The 22,104-nt window shown below is 47.8% G+C and overlaps 2 protein-coding genes across 52 annotated transcripts; one reads left to right on the plus strand and one right to left on the minus strand.

Moving 5' to 3' along the window:
* Positions 1 to 513: 513 nt before the first annotated feature.
* On the minus strand, positions 514 to 18,251 carry HNRNPH1 (heterogeneous nuclear ribonucleoprotein H1). Of its 50 annotated transcripts, none has more exons than XM_074603661.1 (15): positions 18,121 to 18,251; positions 17,437 to 17,550; positions 9,693 to 9,752; positions 8,532 to 8,669; positions 7,508 to 7,663; positions 7,166 to 7,309; positions 5,517 to 5,655; positions 4,335 to 4,513; positions 4,042 to 4,113; positions 3,829 to 3,941; positions 3,536 to 3,671; positions 3,278 to 3,361; positions 3,092 to 3,142; positions 1,907 to 1,999; positions 514 to 1,306 (listed from the first exon to the last, which is right to left on the minus strand). In XM_074603661.1, exons 2-15 carry the CDS (start codon positions 17,483 to 17,485, stop codon positions 1,182 to 1,184), a joined length of 1,539 nt encoding a protein of 512 aa, XP_074459762.1. In that variant the 5' UTR covers positions 17,486 to 17,550; positions 18,121 to 18,251; the 3' UTR covers positions 514 to 1,181. The 50 variants fall into 50 exon arrangements, with proteins under 50 accessions (XP_074459762.1, XP_074459785.1, XP_074459780.1 ...); XM_074603684.1 differs by having other exon boundaries at positions 514 to 1,407; XM_074603679.1 differs by having other exon boundaries at positions 514 to 1,410.
* LOC141749715 (deoxycytidine kinase 2) lies at positions 10,580 to 16,759 on the plus strand. Of its 2 annotated transcripts, XM_074603712.1 has the most exons (7): positions 10,580 to 10,765; positions 11,593 to 11,708; positions 12,129 to 12,322; positions 12,585 to 12,732; positions 13,307 to 13,422; positions 14,853 to 14,952; positions 16,457 to 16,759. In XM_074603712.1, exons 1-7 carry the CDS (start codon positions 10,666 to 10,668, stop codon positions 16,478 to 16,480), a joined length of 798 nt encoding a protein of 265 aa, XP_074459813.1. In that variant the 5' UTR covers positions 10,580 to 10,665; the 3' UTR covers positions 16,481 to 16,759. The 2 variants fall into 2 exon arrangements, with proteins under 2 accessions (XP_074459813.1, XP_074459812.1); XM_074603711.1 differs by lacking the exon at positions 16,457 to 16,759 and having other exon boundaries at positions 10,633 to 10,765; positions 14,853 to 15,000.
* Positions 18,252 to 22,104: the final 3,853 nt, after the last annotated feature.

Here is a 22,104-nt window from a genome sequence, read left to right on the forward strand (position 1 = left end):
TTGATGAAACAGGGTTATAATACAGCAAAGACAACCCCAGCAAGAGCAGGAAGTGCTCAGCATTTCACCCTTTCTAGCTCTGCTGCTGCAGAAAAGCTGTAACTCAGCTGCTTATAAAACCACATCTTTAAGCATGATGTTTGACAAGCTGAATTTATTGAAGCACAGTCGCACTAAGCTGCAGCGTCAATTGATGCAGCACTTTGGCTCCAAAAGATGCCCACAAGTACAGAATCACCCCAGCATCGGCTTGGGCTTGGTCATGTCACAGCCCTGGGGCACTTCAAACCACACACATTCAGCACCCGCAGGTGCTGGTTTGCTTCACTAACCCCCCTTGGCTGAGACACAAGTGTCACTAACACCCCCCAAGGCCAGCTGTCACGGGAGAGCTGTCTCAGTGCTCATGGCAGGCACACATTAGAGTACTACGGTCACCGAGGCCACCGGAGCACAGCGACACTTCTGCAGGTGTAGGCACACCCCAGAAGCTGGAGGTCAAGAAGGAATGAGTTCCAGTTTTTAAAAGGAAGATTTATTTAACAAGTTTCACTTAGCGCAATACACCTAAAAAGGAAATCACAATACAATGAAAGATTAAATCAAGGCCTCAGAATTTTATACGAACACCAAGACCAAAATCCTAAAGTAGCCGTATTGCGTCTCAACATGTTTTCCCCCATTAACTTAAAAAAAAAAAAAAAGCTTTAACGTGCCTTACAGGATATTAAAAGAAATAAACTAGAACTAACATGCCAAATGTTCACTTTGAATTTCAGACACAGCCCCTATATTGTTTCTTTACAAAAAAGCATGTCTCTTTCAACATGTATTCAAAACAGTGTTGGATGTAATATGGTATAAGAGCAACATTTAACATAATTCAAACAGCTTTAACCTAAATACGCTTACTGCTTAAATACACTCCTACAACAAAACTAACTTGAGAAACGCTCGAAGTTGTTTAACAGTTATAGTCTTTACTCAACTTGGTTATTACATCCTAGATGAATGTTCATTCTGTATGTTCAAAAATACTGAACCTGAAAGGTTTTAAAATAACAATCCTGAATTCACTTACAGTAAAGCATAAATCACAAGCTCGTATTGCAAAACTGTTAAACTTAGTTTTTTGTTTTTTTGTTTTTTAAAAAAAGATGTGACCAAAAGTCAGCGATTGGTTACATTCCCCAGCCACCACTCATGTTGGACATGTTGGACATGCCGCCCATGCCGTTCACTCCCATGGACGCGCGGTTCCCGCTGCTGTAGTAACTGCTGTTCATGGCGCCCTGGCTCCCGGGGTCTGGGGGGGAAAACCGACAGCAGGTTCACAGCTGGCTCAGGCAGACTCGTAGCATCCTTCCCCCAACGCCTGTCCTTGCTGGGCCACCGCGTAAACACCATCTACTGTGCCCAACACTGCAAAGCGTCAGTTCATTACAGCTCCAGACCCAAAATCAAGTTTATTGGTTGTTCAATGAAGAGCCAGCTCTGTCTCGCCCTCCTTTTGAGTTCAGTGTTTTCTACCATTGTGTGGAGGCAGAGAGCACCCAGCCTCCCCCGTTTGCACTCATTTATCTAAACCAGGTCGGTCTCCAGCTTCCATACTGAGAATCAGTACCTGATCAGAGCAGTGGAAGTCTGGAGACCGGCATTTCCTACCCCTTTCAGAATCATTTCCCACATTTCCCCCCCCCCGCCTCCCCCCCCCCAGCTCCAAGTTCGTGCTTTGAATCCATTCCCCTCCAGTTTGCCATTAGTTCCAAAATTCACAATAGCCAAGTCACAGGGCTTGTGCTGCCCGGTCTGTACCATGACCCTTCGGCAGCACTGAACAGCACCTTAAGGCACGTTAAGCCAGCTGCACTTGGCCCACCTAAAACCAGTGAAGAAATGCTCTTACCATATCCACTCATGCTGCTTTGACCACCATATCCTCCTCCGTAACCCCCACTCAGCTGCTGGTTAGCTGGACCACCGTAACTGGATTGGCTTCCTTTTAAGTTAAGGATGAAAACGTTAAGAGCTTGCCTGGCCACACAGTCTGCTCGTTATCAACAAACCCACCCTTCGCCTAACTGACAGCGCCCCTGCTCCAGCACTAGCTCTCTCTCAGCTAGCTAACCTTCTTCCCAAGTACACAAGGTAACCAGCTCAAGGCAAGTGACCAGGTTTCTAAAGACATTCCTACAATCAAGCAGCAACAGGAGCTTTAAGAATCACAGCAGGTGCTTGTGATTCTGAAGCACTGGCAGAAGGGTTTACTTTTGTACTTTCTATGGATCAATCTGCTGCTGTACCTAATAGACACCCCAAGAGACTCAAACTGGGCTTTACGTGACCTGACACCAGCCCGTGACAGCACCCAGGAGGCATGCCGGTTCATTAACTGGAGTTACTGGTTTGGGTACAGTCCGGACAGACTTACTGCTGTTCCAGACTGGTTGCGCATCACAGCGGTGCTACAGGAGACCTCCACTTAAGCTTACTAACTACTGCTCTTCACCTCAGCACTTGTCTATGCTCCCACAAAGCTTTTCTGTAGTTAAAGTATCAGCATTAGACTTCAGACATTTTGTAATCAAAATACTGTAAAAGCAGCAGAGTATCTACACACGCACCCACCCACCCGCCCCTCCACCCTCAAGAAACCCCCAAAAAAACCAACCACCGCCTTAATCTTTAAGAGACCGGACAAATCAGGTATCAAGAAGGGTATCTGCTTTATAGACACAATAGTGGCTTTAGGCTTGTCTTGCAAACACACGTTTTAGATTTTCAAACAATTTTGGAGTTTGCTAGAGCAATTCAGACCCTTTCTCCAAATTCCACATAGATTCTCCCTTGCCACCAAGACCAGTCTTGAAGGGCAGGCCACATTCCACAGATACACCCTCCATCACCAGAGTCTGTTCCGGTCTCCAGAGAAAAGGGAGGGGGAAGGAGAGTAAGAGGACAGGCATCTCCCGCTTCACTCCCACACCACCACGCTCCCAGGGGCCACTCATCCCACCAGGCACACCACATTCAGCACCACAGCTTATTCAACCTATTAGTTGTTCAAATTATTCCCAAAAGGTTCATATACCTGGCAATGTGCTAGTGTTCCAATCTTGGACTACCCCTTCCGATTCCTTGACTGTGTGATTAAGACAGAATGTTGTATTTCAGTTTTTATGCCAGGCATAGAATAAGCAGGAGCTGTATAACATTAGCCAGCTTCCTTAAATATCAAGCGCTTGCTTAGGAGTGCAGTTAGACCGCTGACACATACCCATTGCTCCCATCATTTGACTGCCATAGGCACCACCACTTCCTCCTGCTGTAGAATTCAAGAAGAGTTCTACATATCTGTGTTCTGGAAGAAAGAAATTTTGCCGTGAGAGCATTTCACACCAAACCCACACACAGTTTTGCCTCACTGCTCAAGTAAGGCTGCAATAAAACCTTTGGCATTCCAGTTAGAGCAGATGCACTACACTGCAGTGCCATGTTTTCCCTAAAGCCACATATTCAGAACAGTCGTACTTACGCATATTTGCTTTGTCTTTGGACATTGCGGCCACTGCATCCTCATGAGTAGCAAATTCAACGTCTGCCTCTCCAGTTACTCTGCCATCTGGTCCGATTTCAATGTGTACTCTTACAGGGTTCAGAGGTGAGAAGAACTACATACGAAATAGTCACACAGATTAAAACGCACCAATGCAACAGTCTGGCCGTTTCCTCTAAAGGAACACTCGTTAACTGCAGTGCAGTTGACATGTCCAGTAACACGCCATGCGCTGCCCATGCGCTTAAGAGAACAGCAGATGTTGAACTCACATTATAGATGTCGTTCTCCGTAGCTCTGTAAGGCAGACCTCTCATGTGGACGCAGTGGCCAGTCGTGCTCTGGAAGGTGGATCCCCCGTCGCCGTATCTGTGGTCCGACATTCCTGCAGAGAAAAGAGTCCATTCTAGGTCTTTCAGATGTATTTTAGTTTCTTTTGGAATGTATTGAAAGTTTAGTTACTATTCCTATTAGAGAAATCTTACCTCTTCCAAATCTATCAGAACCAAAACCATAGCCATCATTATACCCATTGTAGTCATCATAACCTCCATAACCTATAAATAGATCGGACAACATGTTCATTTCAACTACACCAAGATCCAAATACACACGAACACACTGCAGACAACTAGTATTAGAACATTCCATTTCTTCTAGAAGAAATAAAGCCAAGGACATATACAAACCCGCAGTTACAAAGTAGGGAAGACACTACCAGGTCCAAGTGTCGCTGCTTCTCAGATGAGCAGCTCCCTCTTGGACTTTGCATACTTACCTCCTCCATAAGCTCCACGCCTCATTCTTTCCAAGCTACTTCCTCTACCAAGACTGTTATATCCCCGCGTAAGACCAGGTCTGTCGTAAGGACCGGGTCTCTGCATTGCCAACAGCTTGCGTGGAGGGTCGTAGTGAGTGCGCACTTCCGCTCGACTACTCTTGAAGATCTCAATGTACCTAGAAGTGTTTCCACAGAAAGAAGTCAGTCTTCAAACTCCTTCCACAAATACCTCACAACTTTACATTAAAAACAAGCCATTTAGTCATAGCCTCGAAACTGGCAGTATATTTTAAGCCAGGTTTCTTAACATTATGTAGGCAATGACATAGTATTATAAGCACTACATTACTTTCAAATCAGTGTATTTTCAAGAAATTACAATTACTGAAGGGTTTACATGCTCCTCATACTTCACAGTATCCCAACCTTAAGGGTGGGGGAGCAATATTGATTCCCCACCCTCCTCCCCCCAATTTAAAGTGTTAGTCAGAAAACATAGGAGGGACTGACGTCCGCTCAACTCAGCACTGTTTTGCTCATGTGGCAATGTAAACAGAGGGTTAAAAACCCAGCCTCCACCAAGATTTTAACCCATCAGGATGCTACAAAAAGCTCTGCATGTGCTAGTGAACCCAGCCTATGCTTCAGTGATTCAGCGTAGGCAAAAAAGTGCATGCTTCAATGAAAAATAGTCACAAGTAAAATAGAATAAAAACCCTTTGTGACAATTTCTTGAAAGCTATGCTTATTACATGGAAGATTAATACAGTAAGAAAATTTGTTACATTTCAACTTATAAAACAAGTTTAGAAAGTATCACATTTTCTTATGGTAATAAGAGTACTGTGCATGTCTTTAGAGCTAAAGGCATAATTGGTGCTATTTGAGAAGTTAAAGCCATAGTCTCTCAACTTCATCACTTTCAAGCTATTCGTTTTGCACTCTTCCAGCACGACCAAGTTTCCAAAGCACACTTAAGCTTAGTCCAATTTTATCTTTTGTTTTGGGTAGATCCAAACAGCCTGTGCCACACGCACATTAGCAATACCTTTACCGATCAACAAATTAGAGACCAAAATACTATTTCTATTCGGATGTTAACACTTTCAGAAGAGAGAATATGGATTTAATTGTTTACCATAAGAAAAGTGACATAGCCAACCAACCATCCATCCCCACCTGTGCCCTATTCTTTCCTTGTGTTTCTTTAGAGCCTTTTCAGCTATTTCCTGTGAAGCAAACTGCACGAAGGCCTCCCCCGTACTCCTCCCCTGGAAGTCCACCGGCAATGTTATCCCATTTGGCACGATTTCCAACCCTTCAACCCAAGGACAAATAACCCCAGTAGGGGGGCAATATTAACATCACAAGCCCAGTCATGAGTTTTTCTTATAGCTTTAAATACACCAGAATTTAAACACTTGTATGTGAATGGTATGTTGATTCTAGAACACTAGAAGAAAAAGCATGTCGACAGAGATCCACGATCACATACCATTCAGTTCACGTTCTTAACCCACCCTGCAGAGCACAGAAGTGTTCTGAGCATCACAGACAACTCCTCAGACAAAACATCTAATGCAGGGTGCATTAAGAAGTTCACATATAATTACAAACCTCTTCAATTCTGTGAAAGTATTTAAGATGAACTTTTTAAAACTTAAATTCAAACACAGCAAGTTAAACAGCTTAAATATATAACAAGTATTTTTACTAGAAGTCACTCAGGTAAAATAATTAGTCTTATGCAAACATCACGTTTCAGCATTAATTTTTTTATCTTTAGGAGTGCTTAATTAAGAAAAAATCATGAAGTAATTTCAAAAGTATTAGTTTCTGAACAGAAGAGGCACATTTTGTATATTAAGCATATGAACAGTTTTTAAAGCTTGAATCACTTAACCACGTAAGAAAAAAACCAACTTAAAACGCACATGCTTAGGAATTGCTCTTGTTCACAATATACTACTGATTCAGAAAACAAAAAACAAGTTCTGAAGTTGTAAAATTGGAAATATTTCTACTGTATTTTAAAGCAAAACAGTACGCTCAATCATATTTTGTTACAGCAAAACATTCCAACTAATTTTAATGCTCACATTTAGAAATCTAGTACTTTGAAAATACTACCAAGTTAAATCCTGATAGATCAACATATTTCATTCTTAGGCATTTAGAAAAGTATTCCAGTTCCTAAAACATACAACAGCTGCAAAAAAGTGAGATTGAGTCAATACAAGACATTATCTCTTCACCTACCAAAACTTTAAGCTAACGATATCAAGAGGGGGGAATACTGATAACAACATCAAGAGTGGGGAGGGGGGAAATCTGTACTTGGGTAGAGTTCTGCAGGCTTTTTTTTTCCTGGAATCTTACCCAATACTAAATCTACAGTTCCAGAAATCACGGGCACGATGCACACCCTTCCTCAGATCCTGCTCCTTGCACCGAGACCAGCAGTGGTGTTCTACATCCTTCACTGAACAGCGTGAGCCATGTAAGGCTGTGGGTGGAAACATCCTCCCATCTGAATTTTCACTTTTAATTTAGAAAGCAAGACACTCTTTTCTGCTACCCTTACTTGGAACAGTATGTCCCACCAAGTACAATTAGAGCAGCTTTGTAGAGTTCCCTCATTTATTTAATAAACAAGTGCTTTAGGAATTGATCCCTCAAAGCCAGATAACTAATGAAGAATTGCTTATTTACTTTTAATACCCATCAGCATACTCTTGGAAGTACTACTGGGCAATCCGTGGTGACTTTTTTTTTTCCTTTTTAGCATAGACCAATAATGCTACAGCTACTACTTTTATCCCACATACCTGAAAAAAACTGTACAATTTCTTCTTTACTACAGCCAAATGGGAGTCCTCTAAGACGTACAAAACCATCATTAGCTGTATCAGGGCTGTTGGGACCAGTATGCTTCAGAACCCAATCCATTTCAACGTTGTTTGACTTGAAAACTGTAAAAGGCACTTAGAATTAATGCATTCTGCAATACACAACAGTTTTAAAAGCCATTTGCCTTGAAACTAGTCAACTTATGATATACAAGTCCATTTGTCCTTCCACATGCATTTTAAAGAGACAGAAAAGCAATTAACCAAAAACCCATCAAGCACAAACACATTTAGTCAGTTACTAGACCAACTGAGTCAAACCTTCAACATATCTGTGTCCCATTGTTTCTCTGTCCTTTTTCAGTGCCAATTTCACATCCTCCTCTGATTCAAGTTCAGCAAATGCTTCTCCACTTGGTCTGCCTTCTCTGGTGTAGATGAAACGGATACCCAAAGCCCCATTTAGAATTTTGCAGTCTGAAAATGAACCAGGAAGGACAGAATTAATTATTAAAGGAACGCTATAACTTTAAAAATTTCCATTATTCTAAAAGAAAAAAACTAACAACTATCAATTTATACAAGACGACAAAAACAGCAGTTATAACTTTTATAGGGACCAATAAACTAAGGGACTAACGTCAAATTATCCTTCTGTCGAAGTCTGAAGATTAGCAAAACATTAAGGATAAATGCAAATTGGCTATCTATTTTCAAAGCTTTGTTGCCTCAACTCGTCGAATGTGCTATCTGCTTTTGATCATAACTTAGACTTTCTCATCAGCATCAAGTGAAATAAGCAGCAGTAACAATCAGTGCAAGTGTAACAAAATCAGAACCAAATCCGATATGCCACCGTCATGAAGCACCTTTAAAATCTTCATTCAATGAAGAGTGCATGTATTTATCACTGCTATTTATTGCTTCAGGATGCTAATGATTTGGGGAAAGAACACCACACAAGGGAGCCTATTAGGACACCACCAAGAACAAAATTCATTTAGTTCAACCTAAGCAAGAATTATGAAGTGTTTTGTTTTTTTTTTTTTTAAAGTGTCTTCTGGCTGCTCAAGAAGCTAAGGCAGCTGTGGCTATCCCAGCAACTCCCAGACTAAGGTCCTTTGTGTCTAGCTCCTGCTAACAAAAGCCTAGCTTTCCACACCACATTCTAGCTGAGGCACTTGATGCACTGCAAACTTCACTAGCTACTGCAGTGCCCCGAACACTTCCTGGAACTGCTCACTGCAGCACTCCCTCTGACACAGCGTCCCCAGGAGGAACCTAGAACTGACAACAGAGCCCAACCTCTCTCCCAAACCCCTCTTCCCCACGCAGTTCTGCTTACCGGAGAAAAACCTCTGCACCTCCTCCGTGGAGCAGGACCAAGGCAGCCCCCTGACTTTGACCACGTATCCCTCGCTGCTCTCCGTGTTGAGCATCACATTGGGGGTGAGGCTCTGCTCCGTCTCAGTTTCTGTGGTTGCTGGAGAAAACCAAAGCAGGTCCTTTGAGATGCCGCACAGCACGGCCGCCACCCGCACCCCCTCAGAGCGCCCGGCGGCCCCCCTGGCCTGCTGCGCCCACCCACCCCCGAGCCTCCTCTACCTCGGACCGCTGCCCGCCTCACACACACAGAGCCGCTCCCGCCTGGCCTGGCCCGCCCCCCCGGCCCGCGCCCAGCCCCCGTCCCCGCACGCACACATGGTGGGGCTCCGCGGTGGTTCTAGGGCTCCGAGCCTGATCCGCTGTCCGGAGAGCGCCTAGTCCCAGTCAGGCGGCAGCGAGCGGGCGAGCCTGTGGCGAGAGCGCGCTAGGAAATGGCGGCGGGTAGTCCCGCTTCCGCTGGGCCGGGCCTTCCGCCGCACAAAGAACCCCAGCCCCAGACACCGCCCTGGTGGGCCCAACGACTCGCAGTCCCCCGCCGACGCGCACGGCACCCGTGGCCGGCAGGAGACCGGCCTGCGGCGAGCGGCTTGCGGCGAGCGGCCGCCGAGAAGCGCGGGCTGCCGAAGGGGAAGCTGCGGCCTGGCTGCGAGCGCGGCGCGGGGCGCATGCGCGTCCACAACCGGCGGGCTCCGGCCCCGCCCCCGCAGCCCCCGCTTTGCGCATGCCCCGTAGTACCGCCGCGCTCCTCCGCCCCGGGACACGCACCCGCGCCGCGCCCGCCGGGTTTGCGCATGCGTCCTGGCTAGTCTAGGGGTCTTCCACCCGCCCCCGGCAGCTGGTGCGCATGCGTCGCCTCCTGCCCCCCGCTGAACAAAGCCGCCGCCGCGCCCGCTCCCGCGCTCAGCGCGGGCCGGGCCTGCGCGCATGCGCCGCTCAGCGCCGCGCTCCTCACCGCGCATGCCCCGTCCGCTCTCCGCCGCCCGGCCCCGGGGGGGTGGTGGAGGGGAAACGGCCGGTCCCCGGTACCGACACTCGCCCACCCCCCGCAGCGGCACGGCACGCGTGGGAGGGAGAGCGAGGAGGCTGCTGCACAGAGAGGTGTGTGGGAACTAGCACTTACCAGCTTCAAATGCTGACGCTACCCCACGTGAAACAATCTGCTCGCTTCGGTCACTGAAGCCTGGTGTGTTTGTAGGAGATGGGGGAAAGAAGAGACATGGGTCACAATTATCATAAAAGAAAGGAAAATATAACTCCCTCCCATCTCCTCCAAACACACCAGACCTAGCTAGATTTCACCCTGAATCTCATTTTTATAGAGGCAGGGAATAACTAATGTCACACCGCCTTGGATAGTTGCACCCCTATAAAAACTATCATCTGAGAATCCTCCATCCCGTTTCTTTAGCCTGCAAAGAACAGGCAGTTTGTGTCTCAGCTTGCCCACCCAGCTGAGAGAACCCGTGCCAGGAGTCTGGCAGACTCCGCAGCCCCGGGCAGGCCAGCGCTGGCAGGGGCACCGGAGCCAAGCTGCTCCCGGCAGCACCGAGCCCTTTGTCCATGTATCTTCCGCCACCACACCAACACTGACCGATGGCCCTGGCTCAGCCCTTTCACCAACTGCCTGCAAACCTGCCCGGCCTCGGCCCTCAGAGAGCTGCATGAAGCGTTTAGTTTAACAGACACCGATCTGGACCACTAACAGCTACCTCCCCCCAAAGCTGGAGGATTTTTGAAAAATAATAAGAGATAATGCTCTCAAGTTCATGTCTGTAAACCAAACAATACGAAGAACTCATATACGTTAATGCAAATCGAAGCAGTGAGCGGAACCGCTTTACGGTAAGTTCCTGAACGCAGTGGCTCTGCCCAACTTCACTCGCCGAACACCCGGGTTAACCCCCCGCGGCGGCGGCGCTCCCCCGGCCCGGCCTGGCCTGCAGCCCACCGCGGCGGGGAGGGAGGGAGGGAGGGAAAGGGGGGTGAGCATCGCCTCCGCCTCTTCCCGGGGAGTGGCGGCAGCCATCCCGCCCACCGGCTGGCGGGAAGCTTAAAGCGGGACGGAGCGGTCGGCGGCCCAGCGTGCCGCAGCCATGTCCACCCCCGCCAAGCGGCACTGCCGCGGCCCCGCCGGCTCCCTCGACTCCAGCTTCCAGAAGCGCCTCCGGAAGATTTCCATCGAGGGGAACATCGGTGAGCGCGCCGGGGGAGGGGAGCGGCAATCGGGGCCTCGGGAGCGCCCTGAGGGGGCGCAGATGGCGGCGGGAGATGGGCGGCCGAGGGACTCTTTCCACCCACCGCCGCAGGAAGGCAGGGGACGGGGGGGGGATATGGTTGAGGGAGAAGCGCGGCCACCGCTCACTCGCCCGTGGACCGAGACCCGCTGCCGGCGGTACTCGGGGACGGACGTCATCACAGGGGGAAGGGAGGTGGGAACCCGGGCGGACACGGCGAGGACGCCGTGTCCTCGTCCGCGGTGGGTGGGCTTGAAGAGAACAACCATCCCGTCCCTCCCGGGCTCAGGAGAACCCCCCGGGACCATCCCCACACTCCCGGCCCGCTCAAGGACCGAGCCCGTGCGCGGTGGGGCCGCCGCCTGCGCCCCGTCCCGCCACTGCGCCACAAGCCCGCTGGCGCCATCTCTCCGCCCGCACCGCGCATGCGCGGCGGCATCTTCCTCTCACCCTTGCGCCCCAGCGCCGCGCATGCGCGGGCGGCTCCCCCCGCCACGGCCCGCCCCGAGCTCAGCCTGCTCCTAAAATGGAGGCCCTGCCGGTCCCTATCGGCTGCCCGGCCCAAGCACGGCTTCTGGCGCTGGAGATTAGACCCGCTTTCTCGGAAGGCGGCCGGGCGGCCCGCCAGCCCTTCCCCAGCGCCCCAAAACCTTCCCGGGCTCCCCCGCACCTCACACACCGCGGCCACGCCGCCTACAGCCCCGACAAAAGGCCTCACAACCGCCACGCCATCGCTATAGACCTGTCAGCTCCACACCCTCAGCCAGCTTTTTGCACCCTCCGCAGCTGCGGGGAAGTCAACGTTCGTCAAGCTGCTCGAGAAGCACAGCGATGAGTGGGAGATCATCCCCGAGCCCATCGCCAAGTGGTGCAACGTCCAGACAGCTGAGGAGGAGTACGAGGTAGGGGATGGAGATGGGGCACAGAACCAACCATGGGGTTTGGCCGGGGAGCCATGCCACATCCAGCTACGCTTGGTGGGAGCCCACTATCATACCAGTTGGTCAGACATTATAAAAGCTACCTGGGAGGATACAATTAAATGCATATTCCAAACAGCCACCTCTACTCCCCAGGAATCACATTAAAGCCTGGAACTCAGTCATTAACCTATCCTAAAGAAGCTGTCATAAAGACTACCATCAGCTGAGAAACAAATCTCTTTATTCCTATGCCTAAGCATTTAAAAAAAGAAAACCCAAACACACAACCAACCAAGAACCCCATAAATTCTTACTTCAACATACCAGAATTCTAGATTAAGGAAAAGGAGTACAATCCCACAAATATGCTTGTATTAAGTTTTCTCTCTTGTCCCCTAGGAGCTTTCAACATCTCAGAAGAGCGGAGGAAATCTACTTAAAATGCTGTATGATAAACCCACCAGATGGGCTTATACGTTTCAGACTTATGCTTGCTTGAGCCGAGTACGAGCACAATTAAAACCCGTCTCAGCCAAGCTACATGAAGCAGAACATCCAGTGCAATTTTTCGAGAGATCTGTGTACAGTGACAGGTAACTACTCTCACAATGCAACAAAGAGTTCATATTAACAGCTCCAGGTCTTTATGCTCAAAGACACTGAGCTGGGGGAACACTTGATATTAAACTGTCTGCAAGGAGCAGGTTTGATTCAACAGGTGGGAGTTGGATAGTATTAAGAATACTGCAAGAGCAGGCAGCTATTTTTTTTCAGTACCATGATTCTGATTCTAGTGAGAAGTGTTTTAGTTTGCTTTGGTCATTCCTGGCATGAGACTAATGCCTTTCACTGCAGATATGTATTTGCTTCTAACCTGTTCGAGTCTGGAAATATTAATGAAACAGAGTGGGCTATTTATCAGGACTGGCACACATGGCTTTTGAATCAGTTTGAATCGGATATAGAACTGGATGGCATTATCTACCTAAGAACCACGCCTGAGGTATGTTCACAGTTTTCAGCTCCAATTTTTGTTTCCAGGAGCTTAAGAGGGTACTAAAACCTACATATTCATGACATAATACTGCAGACTAACACTGAATTAGCTCCCCCCAACACAATGTAATGGGAAGCCTATTGTAAATTCAGATCTCATTCAGAAACCAAATTAAAAACCCTCCCATCTGAACTGCTGTTCTGATGTCAGCAAACACTGCAGTCACCAACTGCACCAACTTAAGTCACCAACTTACTCTCAGTAAGGATTTGAGGTTGAAATTGAACTTTATTCAGAAGTTTGACTTAACTTCAACTCCAGACTGTGTGGGAAGGGAATATAACCTTTTAGTAAGAACTACTGACATTTAGCTAACGTGTCTCAAGTTTGTTTTTAAACAAAAGTTATTCTAGATTTAATTCATTTATGTTCAGTCTAGCATTTAAAATTAATGCTTACTAGTGTCTAGCATTAGTCCTTCTGATTTAAGGACCACTTGATCTGTTTAGCTAATTTAGCCTTCAACTCATGAGTAATGTCCAGGCTTGTATTTTTTGGGTTGGTTTTTTTTTTTTTTTAGAAATGCATGGAAAGGCTACAGATGAGGGGAAGAGAAGAGGAGCAAGGAATTGAGCTTGAGTATTTGGAAAGCCTCCACTATAAACATGAAACCTGGCTTCATGAAAAGACTATGAGGTACGAACCTATTTTCTGCAGACAAGTTTCAACTTACCGGCAAGGCTCTTACTTTTCTACCTTATATGCTAAGTTGATTAAGGATAAAACTAAGTTTAAGTCCAGCTTCACTCAGCTACAGTTGGAAGGACTTATTTAGACCCACTACACGTTTCTTGGCACAGATATGACTTCTCTAGCTTATATGCAAAGGGAGGGTGTCTCTTAGTGGGGAAATAAAAACTGCCAAGAGATGGAACATTTCTTCAACTAGAAAGCTATGTAGCTCTAACCCCAACAAGGATATGAATTTTGTTAACTGGAAGTACACAGGAATAGGACAGAGTTGAAATGGTGTTCAGTGTCCGATCACTTAAGTTACCTACTAAGCAGCATCCAGTTCCAATGTAAGGGAGGGCAAGGTCCCAAATACCTTTAAACTAGGATGACTGTTTCAACAAGGTTTAAATATTAATCGTGACTTCAAAACAAACAATAATCAGAAAGGCTTTTGGCAGGCACTGTTACACACAAGTGACTAAGTGATCTCTACATACCTTTCCCCTCGACATCCTTACTGACTTTTACTAGTTTTCCCATCTGAAGAATCTCTAAATGTGAAAACAGACTTCAGATTTTCCCCTAGAAGAGCCTGAAATATTCTACTGAATGGGAGGCATAACAATTCCAGGAAAAGTATGTTATCAGTCACATCTTCTCTCTTAAGTTTCATATACGATGACCCAAATACTTAGCAGACAAGAAAGAACTGCATACTGTGGAATTTTGGGAGCGTTTACATTGTGTACTCGTTCCAAACTCATGAGTGAGCATTTCCTGTATTTTTCATAGGAACGCTTAAGTCTTTGAACACAAGTTAAGAATGTTGTTCAGCACACTTACTGCATTTTAGAAATGCTTTTCACACGTAGGAAGAGAGAATAACTACTGGTTTAAGAGAACAATACATCCAGTTGCAGAACTACTGCTCCTGTCTGCTTCTAACCCGTAGCCAAAATGGTCTTGCTTATCTCCGAGCCATTTTAAATACCAGTCTTATAACCTGCTAAAAGAGGTCATCCCCACCAAAGGAAGCTTTAGAACTGCATCGTAGTAAATGGATTAGCAGTTAACTAGAAAGGGGTGGGGGAGACAGAGGGCAAGTGATATTTAAAAAAAAAAAAAACAAACACCACTCCCTCTTATCAAAATCACATTGCTGGTAATTGATTCCATAACAAAAAATGAGGTAAAGAAGCATAAACTATCTTTTCTCTCTACTTGTAAAATAACAATAGATTGTAAAAGGCCAGATTAGTGAAATACAATAAAGTTATGGAGCTACAATGTTGACTGGGTTATACAAGAGCAATTAAGGACAGACTTGACTTGGGTTTTATACACGGTACTTTATATTATTTTTACTAGCATTATGTTCTTCCATTTAACAGAGTTGATTTTGAGAACCTTAGAGAAATTCCCATTCTAGTTTTGGATGTTAATGAAGATTTTAAGAATGATAAGATTAAACAGGAGTACCTGATTGATAAGGTAAGTATTAAAAAATGTTTCCTCATATCTGCTCTTCTTCTGCAGTAATAAGTTATCAATTTATGTTCTTAAAATTTGTGATGAAGTGCTTGTTTGGGGCTAATACCATCAGTCTCCTTCACAGACTTAGGAAGCTACATAGTTGCAGAAAAGGCTTTTTGCCTTTCTTAAAAAAAAATCCAACTATTTTACCCCACGTCCTTACCCTCACAATTCAAGAGAAAACTGGGTGTTTTTAAAGAGGGGCAATTGTGGGGGATGCAAGTACGCAGCAGCTGGAGTAGTCAGACTATTCTCTGCCACATCTGCACTGCCATACTGTTAGTTAGATAGTTCACAGAACGATACTGTCCAATTCATGTCAGCCATGATGTCCTTAGAAAAATCCTGCAGTCAGCTTGGAGCTATTTATGCCCCCTTGCATTCTAGGGATCTAGGCTCTTCTTGGACATAGCACAACACATCTGACAAATGCAGAGATAACTGAATCTTCCACATAGTTATAAATGCATGAAATTACACTTGTAAGTAATCAGTTGTGAGGGAGAGTCAACAGCCATTTGAATTAACAACGTGATAATAAATTTGTCACTTGAGTCAAAGCGTTTGCCAATTCCAAGGAATGGCAAGACTTAGAAATTAAGTGCCCAAAGAAATTATTCTGCTGGAGCCATGTGCTGGGTGCCCAGGAAAAAAAAACACACAAAAATAAAAAAAAACACCAAACCACAACACTAACCACCCAAACCAAAAACTCTAATACTTAAAAGGCATGGGGTGAGCCCCTAACCCTCCAAGCAGAGCTGTAACATTACTTGTTTCACTCACTGCAACGCTTCAGCCTTCCTTTCCCCCACTGCCCCAACAAGACTATTCTTACAAGCTGGAAAGAAGAGCCCTCCTGTCAAACCATATAAACCATTTTCTCCATCTTGTTCTGGGTCATCAATTTGAGACTACTAAAGAATGACTCCCAGTTAAATAGTTCTATATAAACTGGGGAGGGGAGCAGAATGTTCAGTTCTGGAGATACTTGTTTTTAAGTTATATACTCATGGAAAGCAGCAGTTAACAGAGTAATAGAGTTATGAACCAGACTACACTGATACGTGCTCTTTCAACTTGCCCCACTGAAAGCATTGTCTCCACTGAACCTCCTTCACCACACAGTATACAAGGTGGTCAGCTCTACTTTCAGCTTGGGGTGGCGGGTACCAGCAAGCTAATTAAGTAACATTCAGTAAAACATTCCAGATGCTGCGTTTCATAAGTACTTGCTATTTTTGAGTAATCAAGTTACTCAGTTCTACCAAGTACTAACTTACAAATGTTGGGTTCACAGCTGTCTGCTACACTGAAAAAGCATTTCAGGTCATGAATTATACGTAGAGGCAGAACAGCACTGGGGATGGTACAGTAACAAACCATTTGTTTCCCAAAAAAGAAAAAAATAATGATTTAGCTTTTCTTTTAATGCAAATATATATGCTTTCTGTTTTCACAGGTCAAGTCTTTCCTGACTTCTTAAGAACATGAAAATTAATTTGAATGACAAGTCCCTGAAGTGCAAGAGTTAAACCTAACAATTGGTGTTTTCTTAGACAATTTACCTGAATGCATTACCTTTCTAGCTTATTTTAAGGCAAGGCTGAAGTGCAAAATATGGTTTGGTTGTTGTTTTTTTTTTCTTGTCTGACCTGTGTGGTTTTGGTAGAATTTTCTGTATAGTTAAAAGGAACAAATATGTGGTGCTTTGATAGTGTTCTTTGTGTATATTCTCTGCTGTTTAATAAAGATTTTAAAAATATTGACTAATAACCGGCATTAACAGTGGAGGAGTTAGCCAGTTATCAACGGCTGACAACCCAATAAACAGAGATAGGCACTGGGGCAGGGTTGTTTTGCAATAACTGGCAGAGTTCACCATTTTAAAACGAGACTGTTATGGCGTCCAGAAACCTTTACTTTCAACTTCTGCTTTATTGAATGGCTGTTTTTCACGAGATTTACGCTACTTGGGGATGGCGGTTACTGTAGTCGCAAGGCTTACACCTGCAATAAACTGCGATTTAAACATACCTTGTTTATACCTCCCCCCGCGGGTTCACGGATTCCCCCCTCAATACCCCACACGATACCAGCGGGAGGTAGGGACCGGATTGCCGCCGCCCCCACCCCCGCGAGGCCCCGCCACGACGCACACGGGGGGGGAGGGGGGGAACGACGCACGCGGCCGCGCCGCCAGGCCGCCACCCGGCCGGGCCAGGCCCCCGCCGCCATAGCCGCCCCCGCCCGGCGCCGGTAGGGCGGTACGCGGCCTTCCCCCCCTCCACGGCCGCCATCAGGCGCCAAGGCAGGGACGCGGCGGGGCCCCGCGGCGGGCGGGACCGGCCGCCCCTCCCCCCGCCCCACCCCCACCCCGCTTCCCCCTCACCCCGCTTCCCCCTCACCGCGGCCTCCCCCCGCCGCGCCGCTAGGCCTTACCCAAGCCGGGGATCTCGCCCTCGGTCTCCTCAGTGTGACAAGGGTCCATCTTGGCCGCGCCTTCCCCTCAGGGGCCGGGGAGAAGAACAAAGCTCGGCGGGGGCGCTTCGGGCGCTGCGCAAACGAAAACAAAAGCTCAGCGGCGGCCGAAGGGACACTCCGGCGAAGGTGGATCGGGGCTTTCCGGTGGGTTTTTCCCCGCCGCCGGGGGGGATGAGGCGCGATGAAGTAGCCGACCTTTCCCGGGCCCGACCCGCCTGCTCGCTGCCGCTGCGCAGCGCCCCTCCGCCCCTATAAATACCCGCCGGCCGCGCTGCGCAGCGCCCTGACGTCACGCGCCGGCCGCCAGCCAATGGCAACGTGACAAATTAAACCAGCCAGTCACGTCCGGCCCCCGCGCGCGGGGGGGGCACCGGGCCGGGGCGGGGGGGGCCGCTGTGAGGAGCGCGGCCGCCCCGGGGGGGAGGGGGCCGTAACGGCGGCGAACCCCCGCGCACCAGCCTGGGGGCCGGGCCCGACCCCCCCGCTCGAGGGCCCGCCTCGCCAGTTTTTCCACCCAAACCCCCAACATGGCGGCGGCTTTGTCCCTCCCCGCCCGCCGCGCCGATCGCTTTCCGCCCTACGCCCTTCTTCCCCCCCCTCCCCCGCCGCCGCGACATCCCCCCCCTCAGCACCCCCGCTCACGGCGGGCTGCGGCCGCGGAGCTCCGGCGGGGATCGGCGGCTCCGCGCACTGCAGCAGCGCACGCCGCCGTCAGGTGGGCTGGGCTCCGCCTCCCGCCGCGGCGGTGCGGGGAGGGGGGGACACATACGCACACGGCGGGGCGCGGGCCCAGCGGCCTGGTCAGGCCCATCCCGCGGGGAGCGGGCCGCAGGCCCCCTGAGGCGGCGGGGGGGGGTCAGGCCGAGCTGCCGGCCCCGGAGGCGGCGGGGGAGGGAGCGAGGGGCCGCCGCACGGCCGGGCAGGGCGAGGCGCGGCCTGAGGGAGGCCCAGCGCCGACATGGCGGCCGCGGCCTGGGCGGCGAGGAAGGCCGCGAGGAAGGACTTGCTCGGGCCGCCCTCCCGCTGCCCAGGTGACGCTGTTTGCCACGGAAATGCGAACAATGGGGATAGTAACGGCAGCGGCTGAAAACCCGCCAACCCCGACCTTTCCAGATCGTGCTTTCAGAGCGACTGTTGTTTGTTTATTTGGGCAGGTTTATTCGCTGGGTCTCCGATGGGAGAGTGCCCTGGGAGGGTGACACGAATGGCCGTCCTCCCCTGCACACTGCAGTCCCTTTGCCCTGCACCCAACCAGACCAATCCCCTCTGCAAAATACTGTTGCAAAGAATCATTAGCTAAACCAACTTTAAATTAAAAGAGCTGTAAGGGAGCCAGTGCGGTCGAACAGATAAGTAGTGACCTTAGGCCTGTGGAGGTGTGGTGTCTGTTCGCAGCTTTGTTTCTGAGTGGTTAGTGGCAAGCGAATCCCTCTGCTAATCCCTGTTGAAGCCTTTGCGTTTCTAACAGTGAGTTAATGATAATTTTTGTCTTCCTCTAATGTATATTAATAACCCTAGACTGGGCTGCGTTTTCTGTGTGTCATTTTATTAGTCTGATTGGTCTTTTTAGTCCCCATTACTGCATTTGAATAATGAGGGAAAATGGGTTCTCTGTTGTTTATGCATTGTGATCCACGTGACTTCATGGCTTTGCAGTGGGCTGTACTGCCTGATATCTTGCCATCTTGCTATTTCTTGCTATTTTCAGTGATAAATAAAGCCTGGTTTGCCCCAAATTTTCTTGTTCATATGTTTATTGTAGTCAAAACAGCATTCTGACGTAAGTTTTCTCTTTAGAGGTCTCTTAGGAAATTAAGATCTTCATCTCTTCACACTGGGATGAAGTTCTGCTGCATGCATATTCTTCCAGCATTAGAAGAAAGGTCTTATGACTTTTTTGCAAATATGTAATTGCTGTTAGGTGTAGGCAAAATACCTCCCTGCCTTGAAACTTGACACATCCAACAGGAAGTTGGGTACAGCCACTTCTAGGGGAAGAATGTGACTGTGAACAGCAGAGGCAAACAAAGACATAAATAGTTATCAGAAGAGTTATAATTAGCCAACGTATATGTGGTGTTTGAAAGATGAAAATAATAAACAATTCAAATGGAGTTATTGTTAACAGCAGCAGCCCTTTTCCTGAGAGGCCATCTCTGGCAAGTGCTTTTGCAGGCAATAGTAGTCCCATGGTATGTGAGCACTTGCAAAGAATGAAATGGGAGATAAAAATCTTGCTGGAAACGTGATGCAGAATTTTATTAGCTTTCTTGAGCAAGAAAACAACTATGTCTATATTTTACACATGCGAACTTCCAGGTCTTGCTTCCATGATTTCTTCTAGGACAGAGTTGTCATCAGTTTACCTGGCTGTTTTGTTTTATGGTGCCAGCCTGACACCTGTACCTTCCCTGCCAGCAGACACAGCTGAACTGCAGTGTGTCTGTCAGTACGTCTGTCTCAGCAACTCAAGCTACGGCTTCAGGTACTTGTTTTTCTCTGAAAGGGCTTTGTTCTACTTCAGAATTTTGCTGGCCCATTCCTGTGAAGGGGAAAAGCACACCTGCAGCTCAGACTGCTGGGGAGAGAAGCTGCTCTCATTTTCCCACTTGCGTTCCCAGAAGATAAATTTCGCCTTGTTCAAGTCAGCCTGGGGAGGGCTGTAATCTAAGCCGGGCTCATACTGCTGGTTTCTGTAGGCCATCTGGTTAGAAAACGGGCAGAGGTGGCTTCTTGGGTAGAAATCTGAAGAAATGATCTGCCAGATAGTCACACAGCCCCTGCGCAACATCCCCAATTCCCTCGAAGTTCGTGGTGAGTGGGGCTGGGAGCAGAGACCTGCACCAGGACAGCATGAGCACCAGTCCAACCTGAAGAGATGCACAAAGCTGAGTAGATGTGTTAAGTTGGACCAAAGTAAAACTGCTTGAAGCCTGATGCCTGCTCAGGATGTTTCTGTTTGGTATCAGTCATAAATCACTGTTTGTTAGCTTGCTTAAGTTTCTTTCCTGAGCAGGAAAATAATGGAGAAAATCTGCAGCTCTGGTTCAAGGATTTTATTGACTAAGCCTATATGGAGACACTCTGGTTGTCTGGAAGGGATGCAGATGCTGATCTCTGAGTAGATTTTGGAGATACTGTTGCAATGCAAAAAAAAAATTACCAATAATTCTTTTATGGATCAGCATTTGCCATTTCTAGGAGAAGAGAACAGTGATCAGAATTTAAATACCTGCTCTGAAAAGATGACAGAACTCATTGTCCATCATCCCGACCCCATCACTGTATGCACCTTCTCTTTCCTAGCTGTACGTTATCCATTTGTTCTTCTGCCTCCATTGTAAGCTTCATCCTTCATGTCTCAGCTACGTGTGTTGCATGTTCCTTGGGTTTGCATTTAAGCATGTATAATTCGGGATCTTACAGTTAATCGGCAAACCTGATTAACTCTCAACAAATACTGCTAGCAGCTGACTTGCTTTATCATCTGAGGTTGGAAAATGGGAAACGCATGGAAGTCTTACGCTACCAATGCTTTGTAGGTTTTTCCGTATGTGTGGCCTCCAGTCAAAAGCCCTAGAATTCAATTATAACCTTTCTGTTGCTACCCGTGGCTTTAGAAACAGCCTCTAGCTGTGATACTGTGACAAATACAAGCTAAACAATGCTATTAAATATGCATGATGTGTGTTCTGCCATATTAGATAACAGGGCCACGTTCATCATCTGCTAATGCTGCCAATTCACAGCTTTGCCAAGGCAGCCTCCCTCTCACTTTTGCTTTGGGCGACTTAAGAGGCTTTTTGGTTATACTTCACCTTTACTTTCTACCTTTTTTATCTTTTTTCATTACTCTGAAAATGGTGGTCTGCAGCAGAGACTGGGCAGAGCTCATGTTTCCCAGCTTTCCTGAGCTGCAGTTCACTAAGAAGCCAAGTCAGTCTGGGAACCAGTTGGAGAGGCCAAGAGACACGGCTTTAGGGAAAAGCAGATACCCAAGTCCCTCCTTCTCTCTGAGGCCACTGTTGTACTCTTTGAATCTATCACCGCTTTATATCACCAACTTACGCACAGCTTATGCCGAGCATCCCTTGCCAAAAGGAAATGGAAGAATTGCCTCTGTTCTGCTCCCTTGGTGACGGCATCCTCTCGGGGCTCTGTTGGGAGTTCACCTGTCTGAGGCTTCTCTGCTCATTAGTGTAACTCAGGGCTGTTAACATTTCATTTTTGTACCATTATAATTATGGCCGTTGGCAGAATACCTTCTGTTTTTAACTGCTATGGCTAGCTACCTGGCTGTGAACGCAGTTACAGTGGTGTCTTCTCCCAGCATACTTTTGGTATCTGCATGTTTTGCCTGACTCTGAGCTAGGTGAGCATGAGTCAGCTCTGATCCAGCAGCCATCTGGCCGTGCAGTGCCGTACTGAGCTCATCAGGCTGCTCTCCGAGAAGGTTTCTTCACTCAGGCAGAACATTTACAGCTCTTTGGCAGTTCAGCCTTGCACCAGCCAGGAGGGAGGTGGGCAAGTGTCCATTTGCATCTGTTGCAACAAGCCTTGTCCGCATTTCCTTACTCCACCTAGGAGGAGAATGAGCTGTAAAGCTGTAAATACTTTACAGTGGCG

This window comes from Larus michahellis, chromosome 11 (genome assembly GCF_964199755.1).
Source record: "Larus michahellis chromosome 11, bLarMic1.1, whole genome shotgun sequence".
Taxonomy (NCBI): Eukaryota; Metazoa; Chordata; class Aves; order Charadriiformes; family Laridae; genus Larus; species Larus michahellis.

Bases quoted from the DNA above. Each gene is read 5' to 3' on its own strand.
- LOC141749715 (XM_074603711.1), top strand. From the start codon at position 10,666: ATGTCCACCCCCGCCAAGCGGCACTGCCGCGGCCCCGCCGGCTCCCTC. The intron at 12,323-12,584 runs GTAACTACTCTC...CTTTCACTGCAG, and splicing joins AGATCTGTGTACAGTGACAG to ATATGTATTTGCTTCTAACC. The intron at 13,423-14,852 runs GTACGAACCTAT...TCCATTTAACAG, and splicing joins CTTCATGAAAAGACTATGAG to AGTTGATTTTGAGAACCTTA.
- HNRNPH1 (XM_074603659.1), bottom strand. From the start codon at position 17,485: ATGGACCCTTGTCACACTGAGGAGACCGAGGGCGAGATCCCCGGCTTG. The intron at 7,664-8,531 runs GTAAGCAGAACT...GTTCATTTTCAG, and splicing joins GGTGCAGAGGTTTTTCTCCG to ACTGCAAAATTCTAAATGGG. The intron at 3,963-4,041 runs GTAAGATTTCTC...TGAAAGACCTAG, and splicing joins TTCTGATAGATTTGGAAGAG to AATGGACTCTTTTCTCTGCA.